Below are 27,395 nucleotides of genomic sequence, written 5' to 3'. Positions count from 1 at the left end.
CCAGGGGTCAGCGCAAGTCATGTGACTGAAAACTATGAATTGAATAATGTATATGTGCACACACACACACGATTTAAGTTAATTATAGACAGAACAAAGTAAATCCAAACAGTTTTCCATTATCTACTGTATAAACCACAAGACAAAGCCTGTTGCACAACCTATGAATGTAAATGTACCCCCCCTCCCCCCAAGAGAAAATATGAACTGTGTGAACTTTTTAAAACAAAGCAGATAAATTGTTTTTGATTCAGTTACCTCACTGCTTATTACTATCATCACTGGTAGAATGAGGGTGTAAATATTTCAAACATGAGGAAAACATGAGGGTAAATTAGCTCATCAGCTAATCAGCTCTCAAGTTTAATAGTTTAATATCACACTTCATTTTGATCAAAAGCCTTGTACACACTGCAACATATACTGTGGCCATCAATGTGTAACACAACTCATCTTATTCAATGTCCAACTAATAAAAGCCTGTTAATGATTACAGATATTGCATTATCCAGTTAAAAAAGTCCCGTATAAAATGAGGCGCTACCTAGGCAAATCACAGACTGAAGGAAGATGGATCTAGGACATCCGCCGCACTACTCCCCTAAATCCCTTCAAACAGTGGCCCATTTCATTGTCTGTACATTCCACAAGTGTTTGGGACGAGCAGTGCAGACCCAGTTACTCATTAACAGTCTGGGCCAATTAGCACTGTTACTAGGCCCACCGTCATTAAGGTCTCTTAATCGCCTGTGGCCTCCAGAATTATGTGCAGTTGTGATAATGACAGGGAGCTGCTGCCCGAAGTTTCCCGGCCTCTGGGGGTGTCATTTACTTCCATGAGCCCCAGCAGCTTCTGCCTATAGAGAACCATTATCAACCAAATACCCTGCTAATTTTCTGCGTAAACATAAAAAGTGCTTGTGGTGGATAATGTGAAAGTGAACGGATGGAGAAATTATATGGCAGATCTACAAATCAGGATAAGAAAAACAACACAGTGGTGGAGAGCAAGCACACACTCGGGCTGTGTTTAATTGGCCAGTGATGATGTTTCAGGACAGTGCTGCAATGCTTTTCAAATAAAAAGTGCTGAACAGTTATACAAAACCTCCACAACACAAAAAGGTATTGCTGGACAGCTACCAATGCACATAAAAGGTAAATTCTGTTCTGGTGACATCTCACCACTTTTGCTAGTATGCCAATTTGGCAAAACAATTCAAACCAACCAAAACAATGAGAAGAATTCCAGTCATGAAGTCATTTCTGTGTTCGGCATCAGTCAGGCAATCAGTAAGAGGAGACTGGAAACCAGTACTGTAACTGCAGTGAAATACTCACTTCTGACTACCGCAATAAAAAGGTTCATGACTTTCTTGCATACTTACATGCCAATGAACAGTAAGGTGTCAAACTCAACAGACCAAAGAGACAACCAAAATTTCTTTGATTAGCTCATACAGTTAATTAGGTACAGCTATTTTAACTTAATTGAGTTTAATACAAGACCAATACATCCTGCATCATGGACTATTTAGGTGATGATTAATAGCGTTTGCAATATTTCAAGCAAAAATTCCAAACATTGCCTCAAGAAAGCAATCAGCTAATTAAATTGTTAGCTACAAGATTTGTACACCCTATTTTTTCTAGTGACATAATATGAGCAAATCAGCACTATTTGTATTTACCCTCAAATATCCCTCCAACCAGTTGAGGACAAGACAACTGAACCCAAAGATTACCAAGTTCCTCCTCCACCCAACTAGAGCAGACTATAACCCTTCTGTGAAGAGATGCTTATAATAAATGTGGAGCCAAATGGCCAAAAAAAAAAAAATACCTGAAATTAAGGCAAATCTTAGTTCTATGTAGTGAAATAAATAAATTGGCAAAACTGATTGGACAAGGAAAAATAAAACCATGATGAGCTCAGATATCACTTGATTCAGACTACATTTCAATTTCCACATGGACATTCTTCCTGACTTAGAGACATTCAAGCCTGTCCTGCATACCCTCTGTATGTTAAAGGCTTTCAGTTCTTGTCATACCTGAGAGATTGGCCTTATAGGCAAAATGAGATAGTGGAGGTATGAGTGAGAAAAACAGGTCCTTGTAATCTTGGATTCAATACTCACGTCTCCAACACACAAAGAGCCCAGAGGGTTTTTAAGTATACCATTTTTATTAAATGTGATACATTAAAATGGGACCACATGATAAAGTCTTAAATACGCATGATGTGAAGTAAGTAATCTGACTGCAAAAAAATATTGCTGGTTATTTATGTAAAAAGTCTGAATGTAACTCCCTGGTGGTCAGTATGTCAAGAGTCATTAGGCTGAGGCGCATTCACACACAGTAATGTCTCCTTGATATAAGCATATTTACTGTGATGTGTAGTTAAGGGTTGTTTGGGTGCAATCAGTGAAACTGGCTGACACAAGTCTGAAACTGTGTGTGCAATTTAGTAGCGTGTGGCAAAAAATGATGACTCAGATCTGATGACTCATTAATTTTAATCTGCATGTCACCACAACATAGTTATGAGAACAAACAGCTATGCGCATGCGCACATACACACTCCTTGTAGAGGACATAACAACTAACTTTAGGGAATATAAAATAAAAATGAGCCATATGTGCTGTGTAAATTGTGATCATCAGTAAATATGGCCATATGTACAATTGGAATCATATATGCATGTAAACAGTATTAGGTTAGGTAAATAGATCGCTGTCGCACTGTACTGGCTGTCCAACATGCTAATACTGAAAGAATGGCTGATGAACACAATACATTGAACTGAAAACTCTGGCTGACCTTTGATGCAAAGCAATGCTCAGACGAACCACTGTGGCTGCAGGGGCATAGTCCTGGTATGAATCACACTTGTCAAAGCTATTGCTGGAGGCCACATGCCAATGTGAAGTTTCGTCAGTGAGCGTCAGTGATGGAGTCTGTTATTGACTCTGTGTGACACACAGTACACCAACTGGTCGAGAGTTACCTGGACACACACGCACACACCCAGTGAATAAAAAAGGGAAGAAGAATGCAACAACTTGCCTCTCCCTGAACCGGGCAGAGCAAAACTACATTCTCTGCCGTCTCCATAATCACGCCTATTTGGTCAGATATGACTACAGTCACTAAGGAGAAGAAAACATCAGACAGTAACATGATGTGGAAAAGGGTGTCGGTTGATGAGTTTCTGTATTGTTATATATTGCTGTTATCTCCAATAACCACAGGCTGGACCGTAGCTGTCATTTTGAAGGGTTAGCTACTCCCTTTCAGTGAAGAAAAATGTTTCAAAGCTACATGTCCCTGTCCAGTTGTATCCATCACACAATCTTAAGAATGTTACAGAATCTCACCTACCACAGCATAAATAAAAAATTTTCATAGTTATTCACCATCTTTTTCTGAACCCCCCCCCAACCATTTTGTTGCTACGGTGGACTGGTTCGTCTCCACTGTGCAGTATAGTTGTAACAAGACAAGGACACAGTGGTATTGGCTCCATTTATCTCCATGTGCATCATCATCTAAGATCATGTTACTGCAGTTCACATTGAACAGACTCAACACACCGCTGCTCAGCAATCAGAACAGTTCACCACATCCTCTGCGTGCACCATTAGGCAGGCTTCACAAAAGGCGCACACCAAGCACCGCTTTGTTCATGAGACAAGTGCTCTTAACAGATCCTGTAGTTTTGATTCACTCATTCAGAAACTAGTGAGAAACAACTTTTTTTTCCCTAAGTTTGTGGACATCCTCTCCCTTGCAGGTCCTTTACACATTATTGGTGTATCATGGAAGAAATTGCCATCCAAAAAAAAAAAAGATCTGCCTCAACTAAATGCAAAAACCACACTTCTGAGAGAGACAGGACCAAAAAAAAAAAAACTTTCATCGTGCACTTAACAGATTAAACTGACTTCCTGCATTACTGTGCACATGTGAATCACAAAGGAAAGCTGTCCAATCTAAGCCCTGAGTTCAATGGAGACAGTGAAATTCAGCAGAACCAAAGGAGGAGACTGAAATGTTCCTCTGCTTCAACCTCACTGCAATTGTAAAAACAAACATTTCTCTGAGTTAGATGGTATCATACTGGCCATTTACTCGTTTTCTTGAAAAGCCACTGCTTTGCTTCAAAATTACAGTTGTCTGGTTTTGGTTCCTGGATGGCTGTATACCCTGCCTGAGCAACAACATTGCGTTCTCTTTCAGAAAAAAAAAAAAAAAAAAAAAAAAAAAACCTCAGGAAACCAACACAATTTAAAGTGAGAGGAGCTTAGGTAGTGAAAACATGAAAGGCAGCACAATGGAGACGTTACACAGGTTGACTGGAAACATGAAGTTTCACTGGTTGCACATGAGACAACTCAAGTAGTTTTCCACCTGCTGAGCTCACAAACCAGATCTGTTTATTTCTTAATACTTAGTTAAGGGAACTGGAGGAACAGCCATGTGGAGACATTTTAAAAAGAAACCAGAGGAGGAGAAGAAGAAGAATTACAGCACTTGGGGGGCTGGCTTGAACTTTTTTTTTTTTTTAAGGGGGGGCCATCATCCTCAGAGGCCAAGCCAAGGGGAGAAAAGATAACTGGATCGTTTAACAGAAATACCTGCTGAAGGTGTCCTGAGGCAGCACCTGGTCCAGACCTCCACCAATCACCCAGACGGCTCCATGTGCTGTTCTGAGCACAGAGGCGTTTAAAGGGTGGACGGTGTGGGCTTTGGGGCCATTCACACTGACTTTAAGCTTTCTGAAAATCAAGTGTCACTATCCCAAATCTCATGAGGCTACTGAACACACACTCAGCCATCACTGACCGAAGGCTCGCTGCCACGCGAACCAGTCTAAACTTCAGGTGACATTAAAAACATCAGCAACAGTTTGAAGCTCCCAAACGCGCTGTCCGCTTACCGGGGTGAGGTGATATCAGGCGCCTTCTCCACCTGCTCAGTCTTTTAAGGCGAGCTCCTCGACAACGCGCACGTTCCCACTTCAGCGACCTCCCTCCGAAGCGAAGCTGGCGGGGGGAGCGGCGTCCGGCGGTCTGCGATGAAGGGCGAGCTCTCCCGCGTCTCCTCGCGGCTCGGACGTCAGGGTGGCACGCACGGGGCTGGCGCCACCTGTGTCTGCGCGCGCACACCGCTATCAGCCGGCGTGAGCTGGCTCTGCCATGTGCTGTGGCCAAAATAAAGGTCTGATTCCGGGCGGCGGACCCACCGGGGCGTGTCGCACCGGAGGAGGGGGAGGACCGGGAGGAGGCCGCGGCGATAATTGAGCCATTTATCTTAAAAAAAAAAAAAAAAAAAAAAAAAAAGGCACCGCGGCTGTGTTTTGTGTCCGCGCGCCGCCTGCTGGCTGGGCTGTGGTGAGGCACGTGCCCTGGCGGACAGGTGAGAGTATTTCCGGTGAATCGATTGCTGCTTTTATTTATTTACTTATTTTAATCACGTATACTCAGGTTTTAATAAAACTATTCTACTGTTTGTTTTCGCTATATATTTTTACTCCTTGTATAGTTTGTTCCTGTAAATATTTTCACTCTGTTTTATGTTGTGCAGTGTGTTTACAGTGTCTGGCAACTTGTTGCTGTAACAAAATAATTGTGCCAGTTTGGCAGCAATCAATCTATCTATCTATCTTACAGGTGTTGTTTATTGGATTCATCTTGAAAGTGGAAAGATGTAAAGACTGTTCCTGCTGACAGGCATTAAAAAATAAGCTTTTCAAACTTTTTAAATGTCAATAAAATTACTTTTACTCAGTAAAAACATCCTCTGTAATTGTGGCCTTGCAAAAGTTTGGCCTTTCTACTTCTACGCTCAGCGCTCCATTAACCCTTTAGGCCTTAACTTGTTAGGGCTTGTAAGGAAGGCCATTTCGCCACTGGGAATTTACAAGTGATCACATTTTTGGAGTTTAAGTTAATTTTGTTTGATCAACTTTTTAAACCTAATGCTAAAACCCAGCAGTGTTTTGAGCCACTGACTGTGAGCCAGAAAAGTGAAGCTGACTGATACCCAATCAAGATATCAGTCAGAATATCAGCGTTGATGAACAAATAAGGTAGGAGCTAAATGGGAAAGTAATCAGTCTTACCTGAGACCTGATCACAGAAGTCAATGTTTGAATTCTGCAAATCTGTACTCACTCAGTCAGGAGTCATTATGAAAACAAGTGCTGTGATGAAGTTAAACTTCCACAATAAACAATGTTTGGTGGGGGGACAATCAATGAATACAACAGCTTCTTCATTCATTCATTACTATGCACTATTGCACAGATGTTGAATTTCTATTAACATCAGCGCCATCTGCATGCGAGTATCAAGCAGCAAAAAAGGTGAAACTGTAAAGCATCTGGCTTCTAGAGCTATTTTATTCATTGTATTTTATGTGAATGCATTTTAATTTAATTTTAGTTGCAACTACTATCTTAAAATATGTGTCTATATAATATCATAAGCTTAAACATTATTAACTGAATAAGGTGTTTCCTGTTGGTCAATTTCATTGTTTCCTTAGTTGTTGAAAAAATACAAAGAAAAAGCACCCAAGAACACAAATTCATTTCAGTCTCACTCTGTAATGTCTAGTTTCTTTAAAAAAAAGTGCGTACCATACATATGAGATACATTGTTTTATAAGGAAATATATATATTATAATTTCAATTTGATAAAAGGTTACATTCTGTACAATCATGTTGTCAACTAATTATGATTCTTTTTTACAGTGAAATCATTAACATATAACAAAATAGCGTAGCAAAATTACTTCATGATGAGGATTTCTGATTAGACTTGAAGAGATCCTATGCATCAAAGGTTGCGCTGGCACAAAATAAGTGACTTTATGAATACTGTTTACAGAGTGAGATTAGGTCCCAAAGCAGAAAAAAACATTGTAAAAACAATAGTAGCAAATATGGCAGAAATAAAGTGAGCTTGGATGGTTCAGTGGAGGATTAAAAACAGAAATGTTGTGAAATGTTAGATTTGGCACATACAGCGTTACTACAAAATATGATTCAACTACATGCTGTGGAGGCGTTGTCTAGATTTAACTCAGACAACTTACAGAGGTTTGACATTTCATTTCCACTACATGACCTTCCTCTTTACTTTCACCTTTGGCATTCCAGTCCTTGGCCTGTGAGGGACAAATATCATCCAAAAAGGCAAATCCTATAATAAACAACTTTCTTAAAAAACCATTACATGAATTAACTATGTTTTCACTCCTACAAAGCCTTGTCAAAGGCTTTAAACTCATCTCAACATGTCTGAGCCCTTTAAATCTACAGATGTTCATGTTGTTTCTGCAAACTTCCCCTGGGAATTTTCAGAGATCTGAAAGGAAATCTGGGGGAGATATACGAAAGGGGAAAAAGTTAACAATTCAATATGATGTTAGAAAAATGTACCATCTTCTTTCAAAATTCTCAGCAGTGCTGTTGGATGACACTGTGGTGACAAAATGCCAAATGCAGTATCATACTGTATCAGGCCCTTAGAGGGAACAGTGTTGTTCTGTGGGAAGGAATGCAAATTTCCTGCAGCTGCAAATAGTTGTGGAACAAAAACGACCATTCTTCACATCTGAAACAGCATCATCAGCATTCATCTTTTGCTCTCAAATTGTGTGTGTGAAAACACTCTCCAAGACTCACTGAGTGGAGCACGCACGCACGCACACATACAGTCATGCACGGAGGTGAGAAACTACACAATTGTCCCTGTCTTCACCTCTCTTCTGGGCATCAGAGTGAACATGCAGATCTGCTAAACTAAACCAGAATTGAGAATGTGTTGGGTAATGTGATGAAAAAATGCTGAGGTGATGAAGCAAGATCTCTAGGGGTGAGCTGGAGTGATAAAGTCTTATAAGTCCAGATGGATGTGGGCAAGCAGGAAGAGTGGAAGTCAAACTGGTGCAACATAATTCCCAGGAAAGGTCCCAAAAGCATGAGTCCGTTCTGACGTACCTACAGAGAGGAGAGCACAAGCTTTAGTCACACAAGCAATCAACCAATACTTAGTCATACATCATACTTTTAAAACAATGTACAGTTGCAATGTTTCCTAATGTCCACTAGAGGGCAAACTGATACTGCAAAACTTTATTGCTTACCTACAAACCAGCCATCATCACATTTCTCCATCACCTGTACAATGTCTCCTTCTCTGAGCTCCAGCTCATCTGAATTCTGTGGTTTGTAGTTGTAAACAGCTTTATATCTAAAATTGGGACCAAAGAAATATGCAGAGTCACAAATTCGCCAAAGCATTTGGCTTGCACTGCAACAACATGGGCAAAAAGTGATTTAAAAACATTAAAATCTCCAGACATACGGCTGCCGTTGCACTACAGTTGAGGCGGAGCTGTTTGGGGCCGCCATTTGCCTCAGGGAGTTGACATGTGCATTGAATGGAGTAGCCTGGTTTGGTATTGCACCCTAGATAAAAGAAAGTTCATGTCAGGCATTATGAAATAGGGAGAGATGAGTCCCAGTGACAGAACGGGTGGGAATATGCATTGACTTTCTAAGAGAGGCAGTGAGAGCAGACCTGTGAGGGGTCAGTGTGTCTGGGAGCGCTCGCTGTGGTAGCTCCTGCTTTGTGTGCAGAAACTGACGCCTGAGTAGAGGGTGAAAGAGCAGAGTGTGTCCCAGCCCAGTGACTGTTCTGGCTGGTGGGTGAAGCTGCTTTGGAGGTGCTGTGGGGCCAATGATAGGTCATTTCTTTAGGTGCAGGTGTCTGGGTGGGAGAGCATGACTGTGAAGCTGGGCTGCCATAAGGTAAAGGTGAGGATGGCTTCAAGGGGGAGTGCTCAGGTTTGGGGCTGGGGGAAGTGGATGCAAATGGTGATCGGGAACAGGGAGAGTGGAGTGGACGTCCTGGATTCTGGGGTCCAGGGGAGACAGGAGACATGGGGCCTGGTGTGTAGTCGTCCATGGAGTATTTGGTGCGAGGCATTTTGTTGACCTGGACATATGTGGCGGGGAAAATGCCACTCCGGCTGGTCCCTGAGATCCTCCCCTCCAACCATTTATCATCCACACGCCGGGTTACACTGATCACCTCACCCTGAGGAAATATATTAATGAATTTCAAGTTGACAATACACAAAAATAGTATCTGCAATCACAAATAAACATAGATGTCTGTTTTGTATACACACACCTAATGGCTGCAGCATATATCGTACACCCTAGCCCTCTAAAAATATCATATAAGATGTTTCTATACATGAATCACAAGTTTCAAGTGTTATCCTGATGTCCCTATTTTATTTTTTAAATTTTTTATTAGAATTTTAAAGAGGAATCACATTTATTCTTATTGTTATGATTAATGTCTGTTGTATAGTTAAATGCTACCTACTATTGTCTCTGGCAGCTAGTCAAGTCAAGTTGCAGTTTACATCTGTGTATGTCCAGAGATGGATGTAAACTGCAATCTTTGATCTTTTGTAAATTTGACCTTTTGTAAATCGGTGTTGCATACTTGTGTAGCCATTTCTGTGAAATTTTGTTAAAATTGATTTATGAATTATCAAGTTATATCCAAAAACCTATCCCTTGAGCTCACAATGGCCTTTGACCTTTGACCAACAAACTCTTAATGAGATCAAATGAATATTTGTGCCAAACATAGCCTTCACAGAGATAAGATACCTAATTGTGTTTCCAGTCGTGTGCTAAACTGAGCTAACCAGTTGATCAACAGGGCCTGAATGATGAGGCAAAAAATCTTCATCTCTGCTGCAGCTCCAGTGTGAAGCTCAAGTTCTTTCTTTACACAAAGCCCTGCTCTTTGCGCAGCAATGAATTTAGCACCCCATCTAGCATACACAATGTTATTACTCACTTTACGAAAAGAGAGTTCAACAGGTAGGTCCCCACTGAAGTTATACATAGCCACAGCTTCCCCATAGTCCAAAACCTGCAGAGTGGGAGACTTTATAGGTGTGGGCTTCTCTGTAGGTGGCAGAATCTGTGGACAGAAAAGGGAAGAGATTTTAGTCACATGGTCTCAGAAAGTAAGCACATGAAAATAGGATCAGATGAGAGGCACAAAGAAAATAACCTCTACGTAAGATGTGGGGAAAATTCCAGCTCTTCCGTGATGTTCACCTTCAAACCAGTTGTTATCTACCTGTCTGTGGATGTAAACAATGTCGCCTTTCTGCAGAGACAGCTCTCTGGAGAAGAGAATTTAGACACACAGGACTTTTAAATCTGATATGACTACAATTTAAAACTTTCTCTCAGTCATGTAAATGAGTATAAAAGGCAGGAAACTGTTAATTTAATATATCAGCTCACTCACTTGGGTGACTGAGCCTGGAAATTGAACTTGGCTCGTGCTGCTTTCATCTGGGAAAACAAACAGCTCATTCGGTGTTTAGGGAAGATTTGATCAGATGCTCTAATCATATGAGCAACTCAGAATCTATTATCACCATTCAAGAAAACAGTTTTAGATAGTATTTTCTACTTCAATATATTAAAAGAATTTAAGTAACATACCTTTTTCTCCTCTTTCTTAGGTGGGAGCTCCATGGTTTCATTTGCAGGGGAGACACACTCTACTGTGGAGCCAAATAATAATTGTGTGAGAGGAGTCTAAAAATGTATTTGAATGTGTTGCCATGAACAGGCAAGCACGGGTTTAACAGCTGCAGCACAAAAGTTAGGAAAGCATCTTGAATTTCCAGGAAAAACAATTGGATAAAGCTAATCTCTAATCAGGTCTTCCAAGTTCCACTTCCTATTTTTGTGGGCTTCCTCCCCCACCCATCTTCTGTTTTTATGGGAAAACACTACGCAAGCTTTCCATGCTCACATCACCCTGATGTAAATGCCAGAGGAGAGGCAATGAAAGAAATCATGAGACCATCAGATCACATTAGATTATTTAAAGCTTTTATCAGATATATGCAGCCTGATTAAATTATGGCCATTCTCATAGAAAGCACGGGTGTCTTTTGGAGAGTCAGTGGATTCAAGAAACTTATGGAGAGTGCTGATGGAAAAGGATCATAAGACCATAATAGACTACTTACCAAAGCAGTGACAAAGGTGATGGGAAAAGAACAGTATGCATGTACTGTATGTGCACTGAGAAGAAAAAGGGCAGAAACTTCATGTTTACCATATGAGGGAACGGAAGGCAATGATGTGCCAGCAGAGCGATGGACAGGCTGCTTTGATGCTGCAGAATGGCTGAAAAAGTGAAGAAAATATAATGTTTATTTTTATATTCTTGTCACTATGTCTCTACCAATGAGAGGGTTTTTAATGTTATCAAACAGGCATGTACAGTGAAGAGAATATTTGTAGTGATGTGTGTGTACACAGATTTACTGTGTAGCACATCTGTTTGCAGCTGTTGATTTTCTGGACAGAGATGACACAAATAAGGAGACATCTAAAAAGGACATGCAGATATGAAGCTGTGTAGTTTGGAAGCTTGGAGCTGAAATTATCTTTAAAGCCCCGAAACTCCATCCATGCTAACATGATGTCATTGGTCTTGTTGTTTCTGGGTTAAAATTCAATCCAAAACCCAAATTTTCCTGCCTGTCTTCCTCTAAACTCATTTGCATATTTCCAGACAAACTGGAAAAACTAAATTGTAATTTCAGTGTCCTCAGCAACAAACTCTTAAAAAAAAAAAAACTCACCGAAGCAGAAAAGGTCAAACCCGTGATCTCAACTTAGCAAACAACAGCGAGAATCTACCAGGAATGCATCACACACATGGTGAGAAATGAGGAATGCTGTCCGCTGTTTAAAGTAACAAATACTGTACACGAGCTTGTTAAAGTTCACCAGCTTCCTAACAGAGTGCTGAGCGCAGAGGGGTAGTCTGCAAAATGTTAGTTTGGTCCAATCACAGCTCTTGGTCGCTTGAAGCAGCAGGAAGCTACTTGATGAAGCAATATTGAAGTAGATGAGGAGGCGGGGGCTGTTGCACTCAGAGAGGCTCTGTTATGTGGTGGTTGACCTTGGCCTTTCTATTAACCTGCCCTGTGTCTCTCTATGAAATAATAAAAAACGTGTGAAAATAAATTCACTGATAAACATGTGCTTGAACTATGTGAATGGATTATGCAACCACAAAAAAAGCACAAAGAGCCGTTTCATATTCATAGTCAGTCCACAAAATTTCTTGTTATATGTAAGTACCTGCATATATTGAGCATAATGGTGTGTTTGAATGAAATCTCAGTACGTCTGTATGTTGAATTTAATTGTGATCACTGCATCTTGAATTATAAAAGCATTTTTTAAAGATCACTTTGAGGATGCTGTTAGAAGCTGCTGAATGTTGTTTGAAGTTTTCTTCTTCCACATTGCCTTCGCAAGTCACTGACCTGTAGTTTGTAGTCCCAGTCTTTGGAGCAGTCACTGGATCCCTGCCACTGGCCTCCTGCAAGCAGAGTGAGCATTAAACACAGCCTTCTGTATCTCACAGCTTGGAGGAAATCTCACAACAACTCAGACAAAGTAGAGGTGCTGACCACTCCCAAAGGAGCTAGAACTCCCCTGGGTCCTATTCTCCACAGACTCCAAACAGCAGCACTCATGATCTGTCTGGGCTGACTGTGATTTCAGTCGGATTACAGCCCATGAAGCTGATTTAATCACACCAGGATCAGGAAAAGCATGAGAATCAACTTTTTGTTTTTGACAGAGTTACTGTTGCTCTCCGCGACAAACACTGTGGGGATGGTTTTCTGCTCTAAAGGGCATTCTTAAAAAATATTTTTTCAAAAGGTCTTGCAGGCAGGTGATTAACAGAGCCGATCAATCCAAGTGCAAGGCAGGCAGGTGATTTCAAGGCTGTCATACAGGTCGCAGAAGAAAAATAAACATACGAGATCAAAGCTAGCAAGCAAAGGGATCTCCCTGAGACACGCAGCCTTCACTGGGAGCGGAGGGGTGAAAGTGGGATTCTGCTAGATTAGGTGGGGAGGAGGGATGCTGCGGCAGAGAGAGACAGGAGGGGGCCTCAGTACCTCACCCCGGCCTCGACGCTGCTTCTTTTGGGAAAGTCTCCTCTCCAGGCCCTGGATCTCCGAGTCCAGCTCAGCCTCAAATCGACTCAGCTCAGAGACCAGACTGGCCTGAGTCCCGAGCAGTGTTGGAGTTGGAAGGGCAAAATTAAAAGAGCAATACACAGTCTCTCTTTCGGAGCTAATGGTGTCCTTTTGTTTTAAAAAAATAAATCAAATCTTGGTTGAGTGAATACAGAAAAGCTGAAATTGAAGTTGTCTCCAGGTTGCTCACCTCAATTGATGGTGACTTTGGTTTCACAGGTTCTTTCTTCGGGTACAGATAATTCTATGAACAAGAAAAACCAACACTGAATAGAAGTTTATTTTTACTTGTTTACATCTTCATCTTGATATGTATTTTGTGTTACCTACACAACAGAACTAATTATCTAGAGGAGAATATATATATATATATATGTCCTGTACTTTTATAGTCCATATTAACAGTAATGTTAGCGCCCTCGCCCAATGCGAGCTGGGATTGGCTCCAGTACCTCCTGCGACCCAGGAACGGATAAGCGGTGGAAGATGGCTGACTGAGTGAGTGAGTGATACTGCTGTCATATGGCCCACAATGAATTTTTGTCCTGTAGCCCAAAGATTGCCACCATTTATCACTTTTTCCAAAGTTCAATATGAAATCATGCTTTGAAGCAATTAAAGTTTTGTAACTGTGAAATTTTATTTAGGAAATCGTGAAGAACGTGAATGTCGTGACACCAGAGAAGATAAACATTAATAATTTACAGAGCTAGATTTAACTAGGCAGGATTAACGCTTTCAACTTCTTCCAAAAACTGAACACGAACAATAGCAGCTGGTTCCATGAAGCATTACTTTAAAAGGCTGTGCTGGTGAAACCCACAGTCCCCCTGCGCTACTTTCAGGTTTTTATTATTATTATTATTTTTTTAAACCCTTGGCTGAATATGTGTCTGTGAATGCCAAGTATTTCCTCCCTGTTGGAAGTCATCCTCACTAAAATCACAGACCAAAATGTCACCGTTGAGCAGCGCGACACCTGATATGGTGTGTGCACTTTTCTAAACACTGTCCAGGGGATAGAACATCAGCCACTGTCATGAAGAGGAAATGAATGAAGTCTCCGTACTGGGAGCCATTATTCACTCCAAGAGGTTAACACCATAATACGGATCACAAGATACCTCGGCTCCTGTGGGGGAGCGAAAACAAAGATTCCTTTTCTTCACATGTGTGAACACAGGGTACCAAATACATCAGATCTGGGACAATGTTGCAAGAATTATTCAAAACACTGTAGAGACGGTGCTCTGTAACCCACCAGGGGCGATTAAACACAGAGACACAATCAAACTCCTGCACACCCAATTAAAGCAGGACAATGAACTACAACCCCAGTGGTAAAAAACACTGTATGAGTCAAAGTGTCCGTCTCATCAGCTTGTAAATGAGACTTTCAGAACAATACCTGATAGATAAAATAATAAAAACATTTAGATAGCTTCCTTTCTTGTTTGGATGGCTAAATGGATAGAAGAAAAGTGGGAGGAGTGAGCACAAGTGGTGGTTAGCAGATTGTATGCAGCTGAATGATCACAGTCACAAGATCGTGAGAGGATGAAATATGAGGACACAGACTGTAATCCTTAAAGAAAAGGTGTCCATCTTCAAACTTGTTCTTAAGCTGCACAAATAGCCAGAAACAATGTAGGACTACACAAAGAAACACTGTGACCCAGCAACAATGGCCAATAAATCTGGAGATGCCAGATCTTATTTTTGAACTACTCTGATGGTGTTGACGATGGTGGAGTTGGTGGGAGGTCATACCTGGCTGTAGCTTTCTGAAGTGGTGTTCTTCCCAGGCTCAAAATCAAATATGCTCCTTGGTTGAGGTTGCTGCTTTCCTGGGTCTGACAGTTTATCTACATCCTCCCTCCTGAAACATAACACCTCATCACACACATGCAGACACACACACTGTGGACAGCAACTTAATCATGGCTTCATTTTGAGTTCCTGTAGGAACAAATCCAAACTTGTCTCTCCCACACATTTTCTCCCCACTACCACTCTTGGCCTGACTTTTGTTTGGTAATCGGGTGAAGACGTCACCTGCTGTCTTTACCTGATGAAGAACAAATGCATATTGGTACATGTTCTATTATGAGCTGTTGAAAGACATATCAGCACTGTGTGCATAAATATCAGCATGTTGTGAAATTTCTTCTATTGCTAAAAAGCAAAAGCAGAATTTGAGTGTCTGGAGTTGCTGAGATGTTGCCAGCAGATAATGCAGGAAGGACATTGTGTAAGGTCAGGCTAACTATTTCTGCCTGTTTCCAATCTGACTGCTAATATAATAATAATATATAATAATAAAACTAAGCTAAATCAGTGTAAACTCACCAGTCTGGTAGAGCCCCATACGGTGTCAGTCTGAAGAGATTCTCGTCTGTGTCATTACTTTCTTCTGTCTTGGCAGGTAACCGGAGGCCTGAAGGAGTGGAGAAACGCAATGAGGCTAGTCCTCAGAATAAACTGGTTATGTATGCAAGGACAGGACAACAATGTGAACTTTGGTGGATCCACTTACGTTCGGCCGACCACCGTTCTGAATCCTCCAGCTCAGGTTCTAGTGAAAACAAGCACCACAGAGACACTTTTTCAGATGTGTAAAGCTAAAGTAAAAGTAAATAAGGAAGTAAGTTAAGTACTTTACATAGATCAATTGAAACATCAGTGGTATACATTTCTATTTTATCATGTACTTAGACTATTTTAAAAGATAAACCTGTAACAACCTGTGTGACGTGATCCTTGGTGTTTGCACCGAGGATCATCAGTATCCCTACTGTCATCTCTATATTGAGGCTATGGTCACGTGATAAGTTGCAGATATTGCAGATATTTTAAAATCTAAAATGATCTAAGAAGACAAATCATCCAGGTGGGGAATTGAAAACATTCCTCTGAAACAGAGCTAATCCACTAAAACCCCTCTGTACCACGATTGTGCCATTAACCATACAAATAACAGGGAATGTGCCTCTATTACACAACCCATAACGGAGATAAATGGAGATGTAGGTTTGGGAGGGGTTGAGATAAGGAGCAGGATTATTGTCAGAGCTAATAAAACAAAATGACGCAAGAATTTAGGGCTCTTTCATCATGCCTTGTTTTGCCTGTGCAATAATCTTTTGCTGGATCACCTCAGTAGTTCATGACACTGACAGAGAGGAATTCACTCTGCACTCTGGGAGTGTGAGAAGAGAAGGGGGAGAAAGAGGAGGAAGAGAAGGAACATCCTTACCCTCTGGCTTCTTGTGAATCTGTCTGAACATGCTCCTGTACCAGTCTTTGGGTTTGTTCACACTCTGGTATAGTAAGAAAGGGGAAGTACAGAAAATAAACAAACCTGTCCAATAAGGATGTAAGAAATGTAACATATTGAATACGGTAAGAGAAAATTTTGAGTTTATATTTGCTAATGACTTCATTTCTTACAGATCTGGAAGCAATGGGCATCCCTGTTTCATCCACTGGACCGATTCCAGAAAACTTGATGAGCCTCTCCTCCCTGGAAGGAGTCCAGCTGCGTGGTAAAGTGGCAGCGCTCTGCACACCATTTGACAATCCACCTGAGTTACAATCACAACAATGTGATTTCAGTAATCATGTTTTAATATTTCATGACGTGTGTTCAGTTGATTTTGGACACAGTGGACAGCTATTAATCTGGTTTTAAACACTATCAGATCACATGAAACCCAGAGTTTCCAGTTGTTCATCCAACTTTTCTCCAGCTTTTATATCCAAACTCACATTCACATTAACACATTAAATCCTACGCTACAGCCAGGTGATGCTCAATATGTACAATATTCTTGCATTTATGCATGCAACAGTTTATATCCAAAGCGAATCACAGTGAGGGAAATCCTTTAAACAGATCCCAAGCTATTATCTATATTCAGAAAACTCATTTCTATTTGTTCAGCCAAATGTGATTCATATATATAAAGTCTTACCGTGTGCCTGTGAGGGGCCGTAATATGATCCAAAGCTGAGAACAGTTGGCCTACTTCCATTCATCTCTGAGCCCTAAAGAGAGACAGAATAATTTAAATCAATCATATTTGTCATGTAACTACAACACCGGTGGCTTCAAATCAATTCCATGGCTGGATATATTGTGAGTCTGTGATGCTTCATTTTTCCACAGGGAGGAGCAATTGTTTACTGATTTGCACCCACTCACCCTCTGCATCTATTAACACAGGTCTGGGACATTTATGTGCATACCTTGAACCCTCCAGAACGAAAAGGGCTCATGGGAGGAGTAGGGAGTCCAGGGGAGATGACCACTTCAGGAGTCATCTCTGGAGAAGTCAGTATCTTCTGCCCTGAATAAACTTCAGGCTCCCCAGAGAAGATGATCCAGGAGCCATGTGGATTGCCTGCCGCTTCTGCAAGTTGCTAAACATAGGAAATGAGAAATATGGATGAACAAAAACAATGCTTGAACTCTACTCCTGTCATGTCCTTCTGCTGGCCCTGGGTAAACACAGCTCTCTATTGGGAGGTCATGTGAACTTGTTAGCAGCTCAGCTATTCTCCTGAGAATAACTGAGGTCAGTGGGGGAGCCTGTGATGAAAAAGGCCCCTAATTTATTTAAAGCGGGACCAGTGGGATGTGGCGTTCCTCCCACTTCATCATCTCTCTTGCCACAACTGCAGAAAGGCCTCATTCAAGGTGCAGAGTGGGGGCACTGAAACAGGAGAGGACCACTATGAGCCCATTAACTCCCTATTCACCAGGCCTCCCTATTCTCCCGCCAGAGGGCGGAGCCGAGGCCAGTGAGGTTGGGAAAGGGTCGCTGATGTCAACCTCAAAGACCAGCAGGGCTAGCAGCAGTCTTGTGGTCTCAATAGTGATCCTTTTAGCCCAGCGCCTGTTGACGATGACCAGTCCAGGTCTCCTATTTGAATGCTGTGCATTTCAGTCAGGTGCTTTGGTCAATGTGCGTGCTTGTCGGGTGTCATAGAGGTCATGGGCGTCATGGGAAAGCCCGAATCTGTGCCTCTCATCTACAGTAGTTAACGGTGAAACTGTTATCTGTACCAAAGGCGTGATGTTGTGACACATGTGACACTCATGACTCCTCCATCCTGGATTTAAAATCTGCTTTTTCAAGACAAAAGCATTCATTCAACAGGTGGACATATCAATATATAGCACAAGTAAAAACAGCTTTACCTGAGACTGCATGTGATCTGTTACGGTCCTTGTTTGTAGGGTATCAAATTTTTGCCTCCAGGATCAAAAGTATCTGCAAAGATAGAGAAAACACAAACCTTTTCATACAATTTGCTTTATCAGCTTTTTTTGTATACATATATATTTTTTCCAGATATTTACCTTATCCTTTTTTCAATTATATTTGTCATGCTATAATTTTTAAAAGGGAAATTAACTGGCTCCTTCAAGACAGTCTCATTGTGCCAAGAATAATATTTCATTTGTGTGGTCAAGTATTTGCGTGTTTTTATATTAAATAAAATATTCAAGAGTAAATTAAAGTCAAATGCCAAATATCCTGTGCGGAAATGATATGAAAAAACCAAAGCTGATCTAGCTCAGGCAGAAAATTGCATGGTCATTGGAACAGTTTTTCACTCTCTGAAGCTGAATTAGTAAATATTTTTCAGGACCTTTAGGGATTGTACATCTGTTAGATTAAAGGTGTTGTATCAGTGTTATCAATGGGAAAAACTGAGAAAAGATTTGAATGTATATGTCTTCAATATTTACTCAGAATTTTGGCCCTTTTAACCCTTTAACTTAGCTGTGTGGTGCTCCACTAAGCCTTGCTGTCATGAATCCGATTTTAAATCCAGTCGGACCTGACAACTGTTCCATTATCACATCCCACCAGTATTCCAAAAAGGGAAAGTCAGCATCACCCACTTTTTTCCTATTACATTGGAAAGTCCCACCCAAAACAATGTGTGTGACTCACTTGGCTGCCTCATTCTTCCTATTCGTACAGTATGGTGAAGTCATAAGCCGGACTACATGGATGACATAGAAAGTCAGCTGAGAGACCAGCCACTTATCAATGGCACCTTAGAAAAACATATCAGGCCTTCTGGTTCAACATGACAGGCACAGAGAGAAGGAGCAGAGGCCATTTCCACTACTGTAGGAGGCAGTCTACTCTCATCCACAGTGGCTAAATAACCCATAATAATAGTGTAGGCTGAAAAAAAAAAAAAAAAACCTAAGGCAGACATGCTTCCCTGAAAGCAAGACCAAAAAGTTAAGTGAGTCGTAGTCTTTGTGCACTCAGACTGTTTTTGAAATGGAATAAGCATTGACTTTAATATAAAGATAGACTTTTACCTCAGTTTTGGTGCAATCTAGACAAAAATTTATGAGCACTGGGGCCAGGCTACTACAGGCTGAGAGCTGCCCAACACACTGGGCCCGACGCGCTGATGAATTTTCCATGCGGTATTTGCAGCTGAGCATTAGAGTCTGTAATCACTGTGGTCAAGACCAAACTTATACGCTCTCTGTATCTCTGTGTACGAAGTTAGAAGACAGCACAAGGCCCATATGGTGACAGAATCAATGTTCCAGCTTTTCGACAACGCTGTCACTTGATCTGAGTCATTTTATTCCAGTTACATAACAGGAAAAATGTGGGAACTGGAGAATTCGTGTCTGCAACAATACCGCTACAGCTCAGGCATTTCAAATGACCTATCATCTCCAACGCAATCTCACATAGTTGATTATCTGTCTAGCAATAGGAAACTCTGACGGCAACCAGAACTTTCAAATAATGGCCATTCTGTAGTAAGTCCCGCCACACACAGATGAACAGACCTGCTTTTTGGTTCTTTGTTAGCATTTTCAATATGTACAATTTGCAAGTTGCTAATTGAACTCTATTAATACTGTTTGCGATATGCACACATTCACAATGGGTGTGGTTACATTTATGAATATGATTGAGAAATAAAGTACAGTAGCTGAGATAGCAGGACTCTTGGGTCAAACTCCAAAAACATATTTCCCATAATGCAACTCAATATTTCATTATACCCTCTTGAATGTCCTTCAGACTCATCACACAGTTTGTAACACGAGCCTTTCATTGGGACTGAATTGTTGTCTCTGTGCAAATAAATGAATAAAAATAATAATAATAATAATAATAATTATGATGACAAATTGACATGACAAGTTTCTTTTTATGGAATGATAATGATGTTGATGGCATAATATATATATTGCTTGTTAGTAAAAGATAGCTCTGGATCTCTCTCCACTCCGAGGCCTAAGAGCTGAAACCCCCTTCTGTCATCAACGTAGCATCCTGATGAGTAAGCTCATGTCATAACAGTGTCTCTGCATTTCATTTCTCTAGGGAGCAAAAATCCAACAGAGAAATAGCCAGCATTCCCCTCTCAGGGGGACCAAACACAGCCCTGCCTAATAAGGAAAAATCAGTGTTGATATCTTGCAAGAAAATCCCTGTCCAGAAGTCTGGCTCTCCCTGCATCTGCGCCAAGAGCCCAGTGCATTCTTACGTAATTACTGAGACTCAAAAGCTTTAACAAGATACAAGGTTTTGGGGACGTGTGAACACCTCGATGCTAGCTCTCTGAAATATGTGGACTTTATTACCTGCGTATTTACAAGTCAACCCCTGCTAGGTGAGAGGTCCATTATCACTGCTGGATCGGTTTTGTGATGGAAGAAAAACAGAGCCATAAAAGGCCGACATGCATCTCAGATGAAGACGTGATGATCTGCTGCTTTAAAAATGTCTTCACAACAACAGCACTTTTCACTTCCAGGGGAAACATTTTGCTTCTTGCTTTATATTTAGTCCAGCACAGGGAAACTAAGGACCAGCAAAATGAGAATCAAGGGGCTTAGGTATGGAAATCTCTGCCTTGTTCCCAGGAAACTCATCTGGTCTCTTGAAGCAATGGGACAGATGTTAACACAACTCTACACAGCTCCACCAGCTATATACAACCAAACATTTTTAACAAATGAAAGTTACTTTGTTGTGGCAGGGGGATTTTTTTTTCCTTCTCCTTTTTATCTGAAAGGAGCAGATGAGGAACCAGACATTTATCTGAATTTGCTGAGGCAGAGCAGCAGCTACAAGGCCAATGAACTTCACCACACCCCTTCAATTCCTGAGAATCACAACGGGAGGTTCAACAGCTGGGTACAGCCGCTCGGTCATAATGCAATACTTACAATATTGCAAATAAAGGCTTAAATGTCTTAAAAGACAAAAATAGTTGACAATAGTTGTAATTCAGCACTACAGCAGGATCAACTAAATACAAAGAACATGCTATGAGGTCAACATCTCTGGACACTCATTAGTCATCACAGTTGAATAAAAGGATGACGCGGGGTCTTTCAGAGAAGACTGTGACCTATGATGACCTCGCTCTCCACCGCATGCAGAGCTTCTCAAATTGTTCTCACTAAGAACAAGGATGTCAAGGTGACCACACATACTCCAATGAATAACTGTGACAGCGCTGACCCGTGAACCACCACCATCTCTGCTCAGGATAATAATGATTTGTGGTCAGAAGCAGAAGCATGTTGTCCATAAATCACCTGTACACGCAAGTGGCGTCGGAGAAGGAGTTGAAATAATGAGCAGGGACAATGGACTTCAGTCAAACAAATAAAGGTGTCATCCATTCAGTGGCAGAAGTGTTATCCCGAGCTTCCTTGTGCCAATTGGTGAGCAGAAATGTTTAAGTTGCACAAGTTAATCATTGACTGCTGCACGAAGACGGATGAATCTAAATTATTTACATAAATGAAATAAGGAATATTTGCTTAAGGTGGTCATTTTGCTTCGTTAATCGCTGACCTGCCTTACATTTGAGATTAAACACTCTTAGAGATATTGTGGACTCCTGACAGTAACTTTGTGTTCATTTGCACGAACACAAAGTTAGCGATTGGTCAACAAGTTACATAATGAGAAAAAAAAAAAAAAAACAAAACAAAACGGAAGAAATCCAGCCTTAAAAAGCAATGAAAGGTAATTACTAGCACATTTGTTGAGTAAATAAAATGGGCATTTATTCCTAAACACATTAAATGAGTCACGCCACAGTTATGTGAGAGATGTTAGAGTTCTTGTGAGGGGGATAGGACGACGACACCACCCTGCTGAAATTTAGAGGATGTGCAGATGCAGCCCATACAAGGCCCTGGAGCTGCAAGTTTATGATATGCAGTTATTGGGGGATACACACATTTATCAAGAGGGAAGTATTTCACCTCCTTGTATGGTGCTCCTCCAGTCTGAGCAACAGGAGGAGTCAGTCTATGAGCTTCTGGTCGATGGACAGGCGGTGAGTTCCCAGGAAGAGCCGCACGGCAACAAATCACAGCCTCCGAGCAGAGACCAACACTGAGCTCAAGTACTGTCTTAATCAAGTTTGATCTCAAAACAAAGATACGATATGAAAGGAAATACTTCCCTGTTGATGTGGATGTGTAAAAGTCAAATCTGTCAGCCAGAGCATGAGAAAATACACACCTGAAAAACTGTGACCAGAGAAAAATGTTACAAATCATCATGCCTGTCATTCTGCATCTCCAAGGCTGAGTGCAGCCTGTGGATATGAGCGGTGGCAGCTAGACCTCTCACTGCCATCACAAAGGGGATCAGAGCTGGCTGTGGAAATCGCCCTGACAGGAAGGGGAGCCTCCAGTGATGCCTGTATGGTCCTGAGGCCATTAGGCCTGATAGCTGCAATAAGGGCTGGCATGTTGGGAAACACTGGCCACAGTGCCCTCTCTCTGTGCTCCAGCTGCTCTCCCACAGGTCAGTTTCAACATCAAACCTTCACAGATCACATGGGTCAACCTGCTTCAGGTGTGTTGTGTAAGAAAGCATCTTTTTAAGACACCGCCGTTCTCCTGGTTGAGTTTGCAGCACTAATCCTGCAGAGCAGTGAGGAAACCCTGAGCACGAGCCTGAGAGGGGCCAGGTTGATCTACCTTTGCAAAACATCCTTGCTAAATAGTTGCCCACGCAAGTTTCCATACAGTCACAATATTTAAGACCACTTCCTGTGATTTCTACCTGTGTTCCCATGGGAAACAGTGCACTCACCTTCAAAGCTGCACCTCAACGCCGCTCCCTGCCTCACACATAAACCACGCTGTCGACCTGCCCTGCTCTTTCTCCCTCACACTCATGAAACTGGCCAGGACACTCTCTCTCTCTCTCTCTCTCTCTCTCCCTTCCTCCCTCTGTCTCTCAGCCCTTGCTCTGCCTGCCTCCATGCAGAGCGCTTCCCGGTTGACAGGCATCGCCATAGCAACCTACTTCGGCCCCTGTTCAAAAGCCACCCTGCTCTTGGCTTGACAGTCCGGGGCACCTCCTTCACTGAAGCAGCCCTATTGTTGAGATAAGGTGATATTTCACAGCACCGGGTTAACTAAAGGGGAATGCAGATAGTTCATCACCTCCACCTATCAGACACTGACCAGTGACTGCATGGCACCCCCACCCCCACTTTATCTCTCCCATGCCTCCCTCCTCTTGTGTGTGTGTGGAAAGGCCAGGTCTCTGCCTAGCTGAGGGCATGGAGGGAGAATAGGAGCCCTTTCTGTTCAGGTGGCTCTGGAAGCATTTCAGAGTCATTACTCACTACAACATACAGACAGCACAAAGTCCTGAATTCCTGCTGACTTCTCTCTCATGAACACACACAAACACACATCAGCAATACTGTTAGGTGACAAGGCTGAAGGAAATAACAAGCAACTGACATGTTGTGCACTTTTAACAGCAAATTATTCAAAGTAGGAGATGATAAGTCAAATTCCAGCAGGATGTTTTGTCAAAGCTCTGAGCCAATAGCTTTCAAAAAGGAATGAAGAACATTTTCAAAACCCGCTGTTTCACCCACACATAACACCCCCCCAAATAAAACCAGGATTTCCAGTTTGCCCGCGCTTCTTGCCAATGAAGACAAATTTCACAAAACCTGAAATTTAACCTGCTGACAGACTTGTTTTGTCACTGAGTGTGCAGCAGGTAGACTCAGTAACAAGGCCTGTGTCACAGGTGAGTGATCCGGTCACCTGCCAACAAATGCAGTTTTGCTCCTGGCAATGAAGTGAAGATAGGAGAATGAACAATACGTAACAGAGTCTATTCAGTGGTTTATCCATTCGTTTGAAAGTGAGTGTGTTTGTGTGTCTGCTGGCCAGTTCCAACTTGAAATTGAAGGACTCAGCTCTTTTTAATAATTCAGTGGTCTGGCTTGGTAGATCAGGGTAGATATCCATTTACTGAGCCCATTCTCTTTGCAAGGCTGTTTTTGCCAAACGGTTGAGCTACTTAACGTGGAGGACGAGCTGGGCAGTGCAGCCGTCAGGCGGAGGCTCCCTTCGTAATCTGCGTCCAAGCGGAGCAGACTTTCATCCCGCTGTGACCACATCTGACAGCCTGTCACTCTGCAGCTAAATGAGGTAATCACGCAAGAGGTGATTACAGCTTTGGCCTGGGACTCGACATCTCTCACACACTGGATCCTTGTTCACTTTGTCTCTTCACTAAACAAACACAAGGCTTCGCTTTGTAACACAGAGAAACAATGTCAGCACAGGAGAAAAGAGACATGGTGTTTTACCTCACTGCTCCTGAGATGGATGGATTCCAGGCCAACTTTACTAAGCTGTAAAGGCCAAGCGCTGTCCTCTCACACTGACTGGTATGTCACTACAGAAGCTAATCAAAAAGCCTGATTGCCAAAGACTCAAGTGCAACGCAAGTGAATAAAAAATGACGTAAATTCTTACATAACAAAAAACTATACCATCTAATGACTATAGATTTGGTCAGTCTTTTTTTTTTTTTCTTTAAACTTTCACCTTTTTCTGTAAAAATCACAAGATATAATTCATCAAAGAGGAGATATAACTGGGCAACAAGGTTTAATAACAAACGCCTCAACAGATAAGGTGCACTAGGTATCACACATCACTCCACCTGTCACCTCGAACACGGGTTTGAGGCTCTGACATGGAGTCTGGGAATGTCTCTAAGAGCAAACACAGAAAGCATTGGTGTTTATTCCAGCAGTAAACATATCCCAGGACCCTTATTCAGACTGCTGACTGACGAGGACAAACATCATTAGTACAGTCATAAATCCTTGTTGGGGCCATAATAGGAAAATAGTCACACATTAAAATGTTTCAGCAGGTAACAGCTTTTGGACAGAGGGCTGATGATAATCGTCTTCTGGATCACACACAATAAAAGATTTGCGCTCTAGTGGGGTAAAGTCCTCCTCATAGCTGCCCTTTTCTAAATACCTGCTTCACTGTTGCTAAACAACGTTCCAAGACAAAAGCATGACAGGTGAAAGACAAGCAGGCAAAGGATAGAAACAACATGATGCTCAAACCTGAGTGAGAAGCTCAAATGAAAATCTAACAAAACTACTGAATGAAAACTATGAATTAATGCAAACGGCACAGAGGCGGGGGAAAGTTGAATTCAAATTTCAATCTGTATTCCTACCTGACATGAAGCTTTGCCCTAGTCCTGGTGTGAAGTGTCGAGTGCAGGCTGAGCAGTGAGGTCTCCTCAGTTCAGAGGGAGAGAGGAAGTGAATGAAAAAGAAGGAGGGAACCACCTCTTCTCGCTCTCTCTCTCTCTCTGTCGCTCTCTCTTTCTCTCTAAGGCCAACAGAGTGTCTTTTATCTTTGCTGAATGATTCAGCGTGGGTCTGAATGTTTGACTGAGTGTCCGTAGGCGTGTGTGCATGGACATGTGTCTTAACGCTTGCATGTCGTTGTGTGTGAGCACGCACTGTGACTCTCATCAGGGAGAGTGCTCACAGTAATAGTTTCCATCCACAGCTGGAAACAATAGAGATTCCCATACAGGCCCAGGCTCAGTGGCACCGCCCTCTAGTGTTTCAGAGCAGTGGAAGAGGAGGCATCTAAATGAACAAGCCTGAGTTACAGACATGTATGATAATAGCACATAATAGCAGTGTCTAGTCACTGTCTTAGGGCTTTAGATGCGTCTGTCACATGCACGTCAAGCACAAAAGAGTCTTTTCTATGAGCTCCAGATGGCTCAGTTGACTTGCTCACCTGCAGCTTTGCAAGGCCAATCTGAACATCCAGTAAGGATTATTTCTCAGTGAGCCTCAAAGTACAAATGTGCACACAAATATCCTGACGCACACACACACAATAACACTTGAGAAGTCTCTAGAAGTTTTTCCCTCTTGTGTTCCAGACTTGCTCACCCTGTGTGAGAAAAACCCCCCTGCAGCGAAGCCAAGAGGAGTAGTGCTACTGCTTTCCTTTTTAAAGCCCACAGTGTCATTGTACAGTAGATCAGCTGCGTAAATGTAACCCTGGAGCAAGTGTGAAGCCCCTGAGAGGTTTATCCCCAAGATCCCACTCCCATTTCTCGTGATCCTGGTCTATGAATCTGCAAACGCCTGCTGGATTCCTGCAGTTGTGAGTCCAGAGGTAGATCTTAGCTCTGCCATCCAAGATAAATATTTAACAGTTTGGCTGACTGTGAGATCAGAAACCAAAGGTCACATCTGTCTGTTTTCCTCTGGAGTCAATCTTCTCATTCAGCCCAAGACATGCCACCCAACAGCTCCACAGAGACATCTTAAATTACTCTCAGATGAGAATATGAAATATGCATTTGGTCTATGAGACATATTTTCATACATGTTCATCACTGGTCTGAAAAAATGCATTTGTGGATGCAGTTTTGTTTTTTTGTGCTAATTATTAAAATTGAAATTAAAATTAAAGAATTAAAAAACCCCTGGAACAAGCCAGCATTTCTGCAGATGATGTACTTTGCAGAAATATATTGGTTTCACAGAATTAGTTATACAGTGAACATGCACATGATGAGCAGTGCCACATCGCCTCTCAGTGGCTCTAACCCAGAACTGTGTCACTTTCATATTTAAACATTCACACCAACAGAGGTCACTAGAATCTCAAACATGCCACCATCAATGGAAGCACAAAGTGTTGGCACAGCAAACAGGCAATATCAGCGCGTCGTCTTGAAGATTGCTGCATTTACATATAGATGTCGTTCTAGCAGCTAAAATGATGAATAAACAGGAGCAGAAATGTATCATTTCATCAGAATAGACTTCATTATTTTGCAACACAAGTACATCCACTTGAAGAATAAGTGGAAGATAAATTATTGGCCACACCTTTGTGACCTTGCTGCA

General features: G+C 41.8%; 2 protein-coding genes across 6 annotated transcripts in view; both read right to left on the bottom strand.

Annotated features, from left to right (window-relative positions):
- pdlim2 (PDZ and LIM domain 2 (mystique)) overlaps positions 1-5,238 on the bottom strand; it is a 31,654-nt gene extending 26,416 nt beyond the window's left edge. Inside the window, exon 1 of the mRNA XM_029511603.1 lies at positions 4,947-5,238. The gene's annotated coding sequence lies outside the window, so the exon portion shown is untranslated. The remainder of the gene's footprint in view (positions 1-4,946) is intronic.
- A 1,359-nt stretch (positions 5,239-6,597) lies between these two features.
- Positions 6,598-25,776, bottom strand: sorbs3 (sorbin and SH3 domain containing 3). 5 transcript variants are annotated; one of them, XM_029511468.1, is made up of 21 exons: positions 25,688-25,776; positions 18,343-18,415; positions 17,388-17,561; positions 17,114-17,186; positions 16,590-16,723; positions 16,396-16,459; positions 15,676-15,714; positions 15,489-15,576; positions 14,910-15,018; positions 13,330-13,383; positions 13,059-13,166; positions 12,414-12,469; positions 11,189-11,259; positions 10,564-10,625; positions 10,364-10,410; positions 10,121-10,235; positions 9,902-10,027; positions 8,600-9,118; positions 8,384-8,487; positions 8,163-8,269; positions 6,598-8,016 (listed from the first exon to the last, which is right to left on the bottom strand). In XM_029511468.1, exons 2-21 carry the CDS (start codon positions 18,352-18,354, stop codon positions 7,955-7,957), a joined length of 2,124 nt encoding a protein of 707 aa, XP_029367328.1. In that variant the 5' UTR covers positions 18,355-18,415; positions 25,688-25,776; the 3' UTR covers positions 6,598-7,954. The 5 variants fall into 5 exon arrangements, with proteins under 5 accessions (XP_029367328.1, XP_029367330.1, XP_029367332.1 ...); XM_029511470.1 differs by having other exon boundaries at positions 6,598-7,393; XM_029511472.1 differs by having other exon boundaries at positions 9,017-9,118.
- Positions 25,777-27,395: the final 1,619 nt, after the last annotated feature.

This window comes from Echeneis naucrates, chromosome 9 (assembly GCF_900963305.1).
Source record: "Echeneis naucrates chromosome 9, fEcheNa1.1, whole genome shotgun sequence".
Classification (NCBI taxonomy): Eukaryota; Metazoa; Chordata; class Actinopteri; order Carangiformes; family Echeneidae; genus Echeneis; species Echeneis naucrates.
This window is presented reverse-complemented; position numbering and strand designations above follow the sequence as displayed.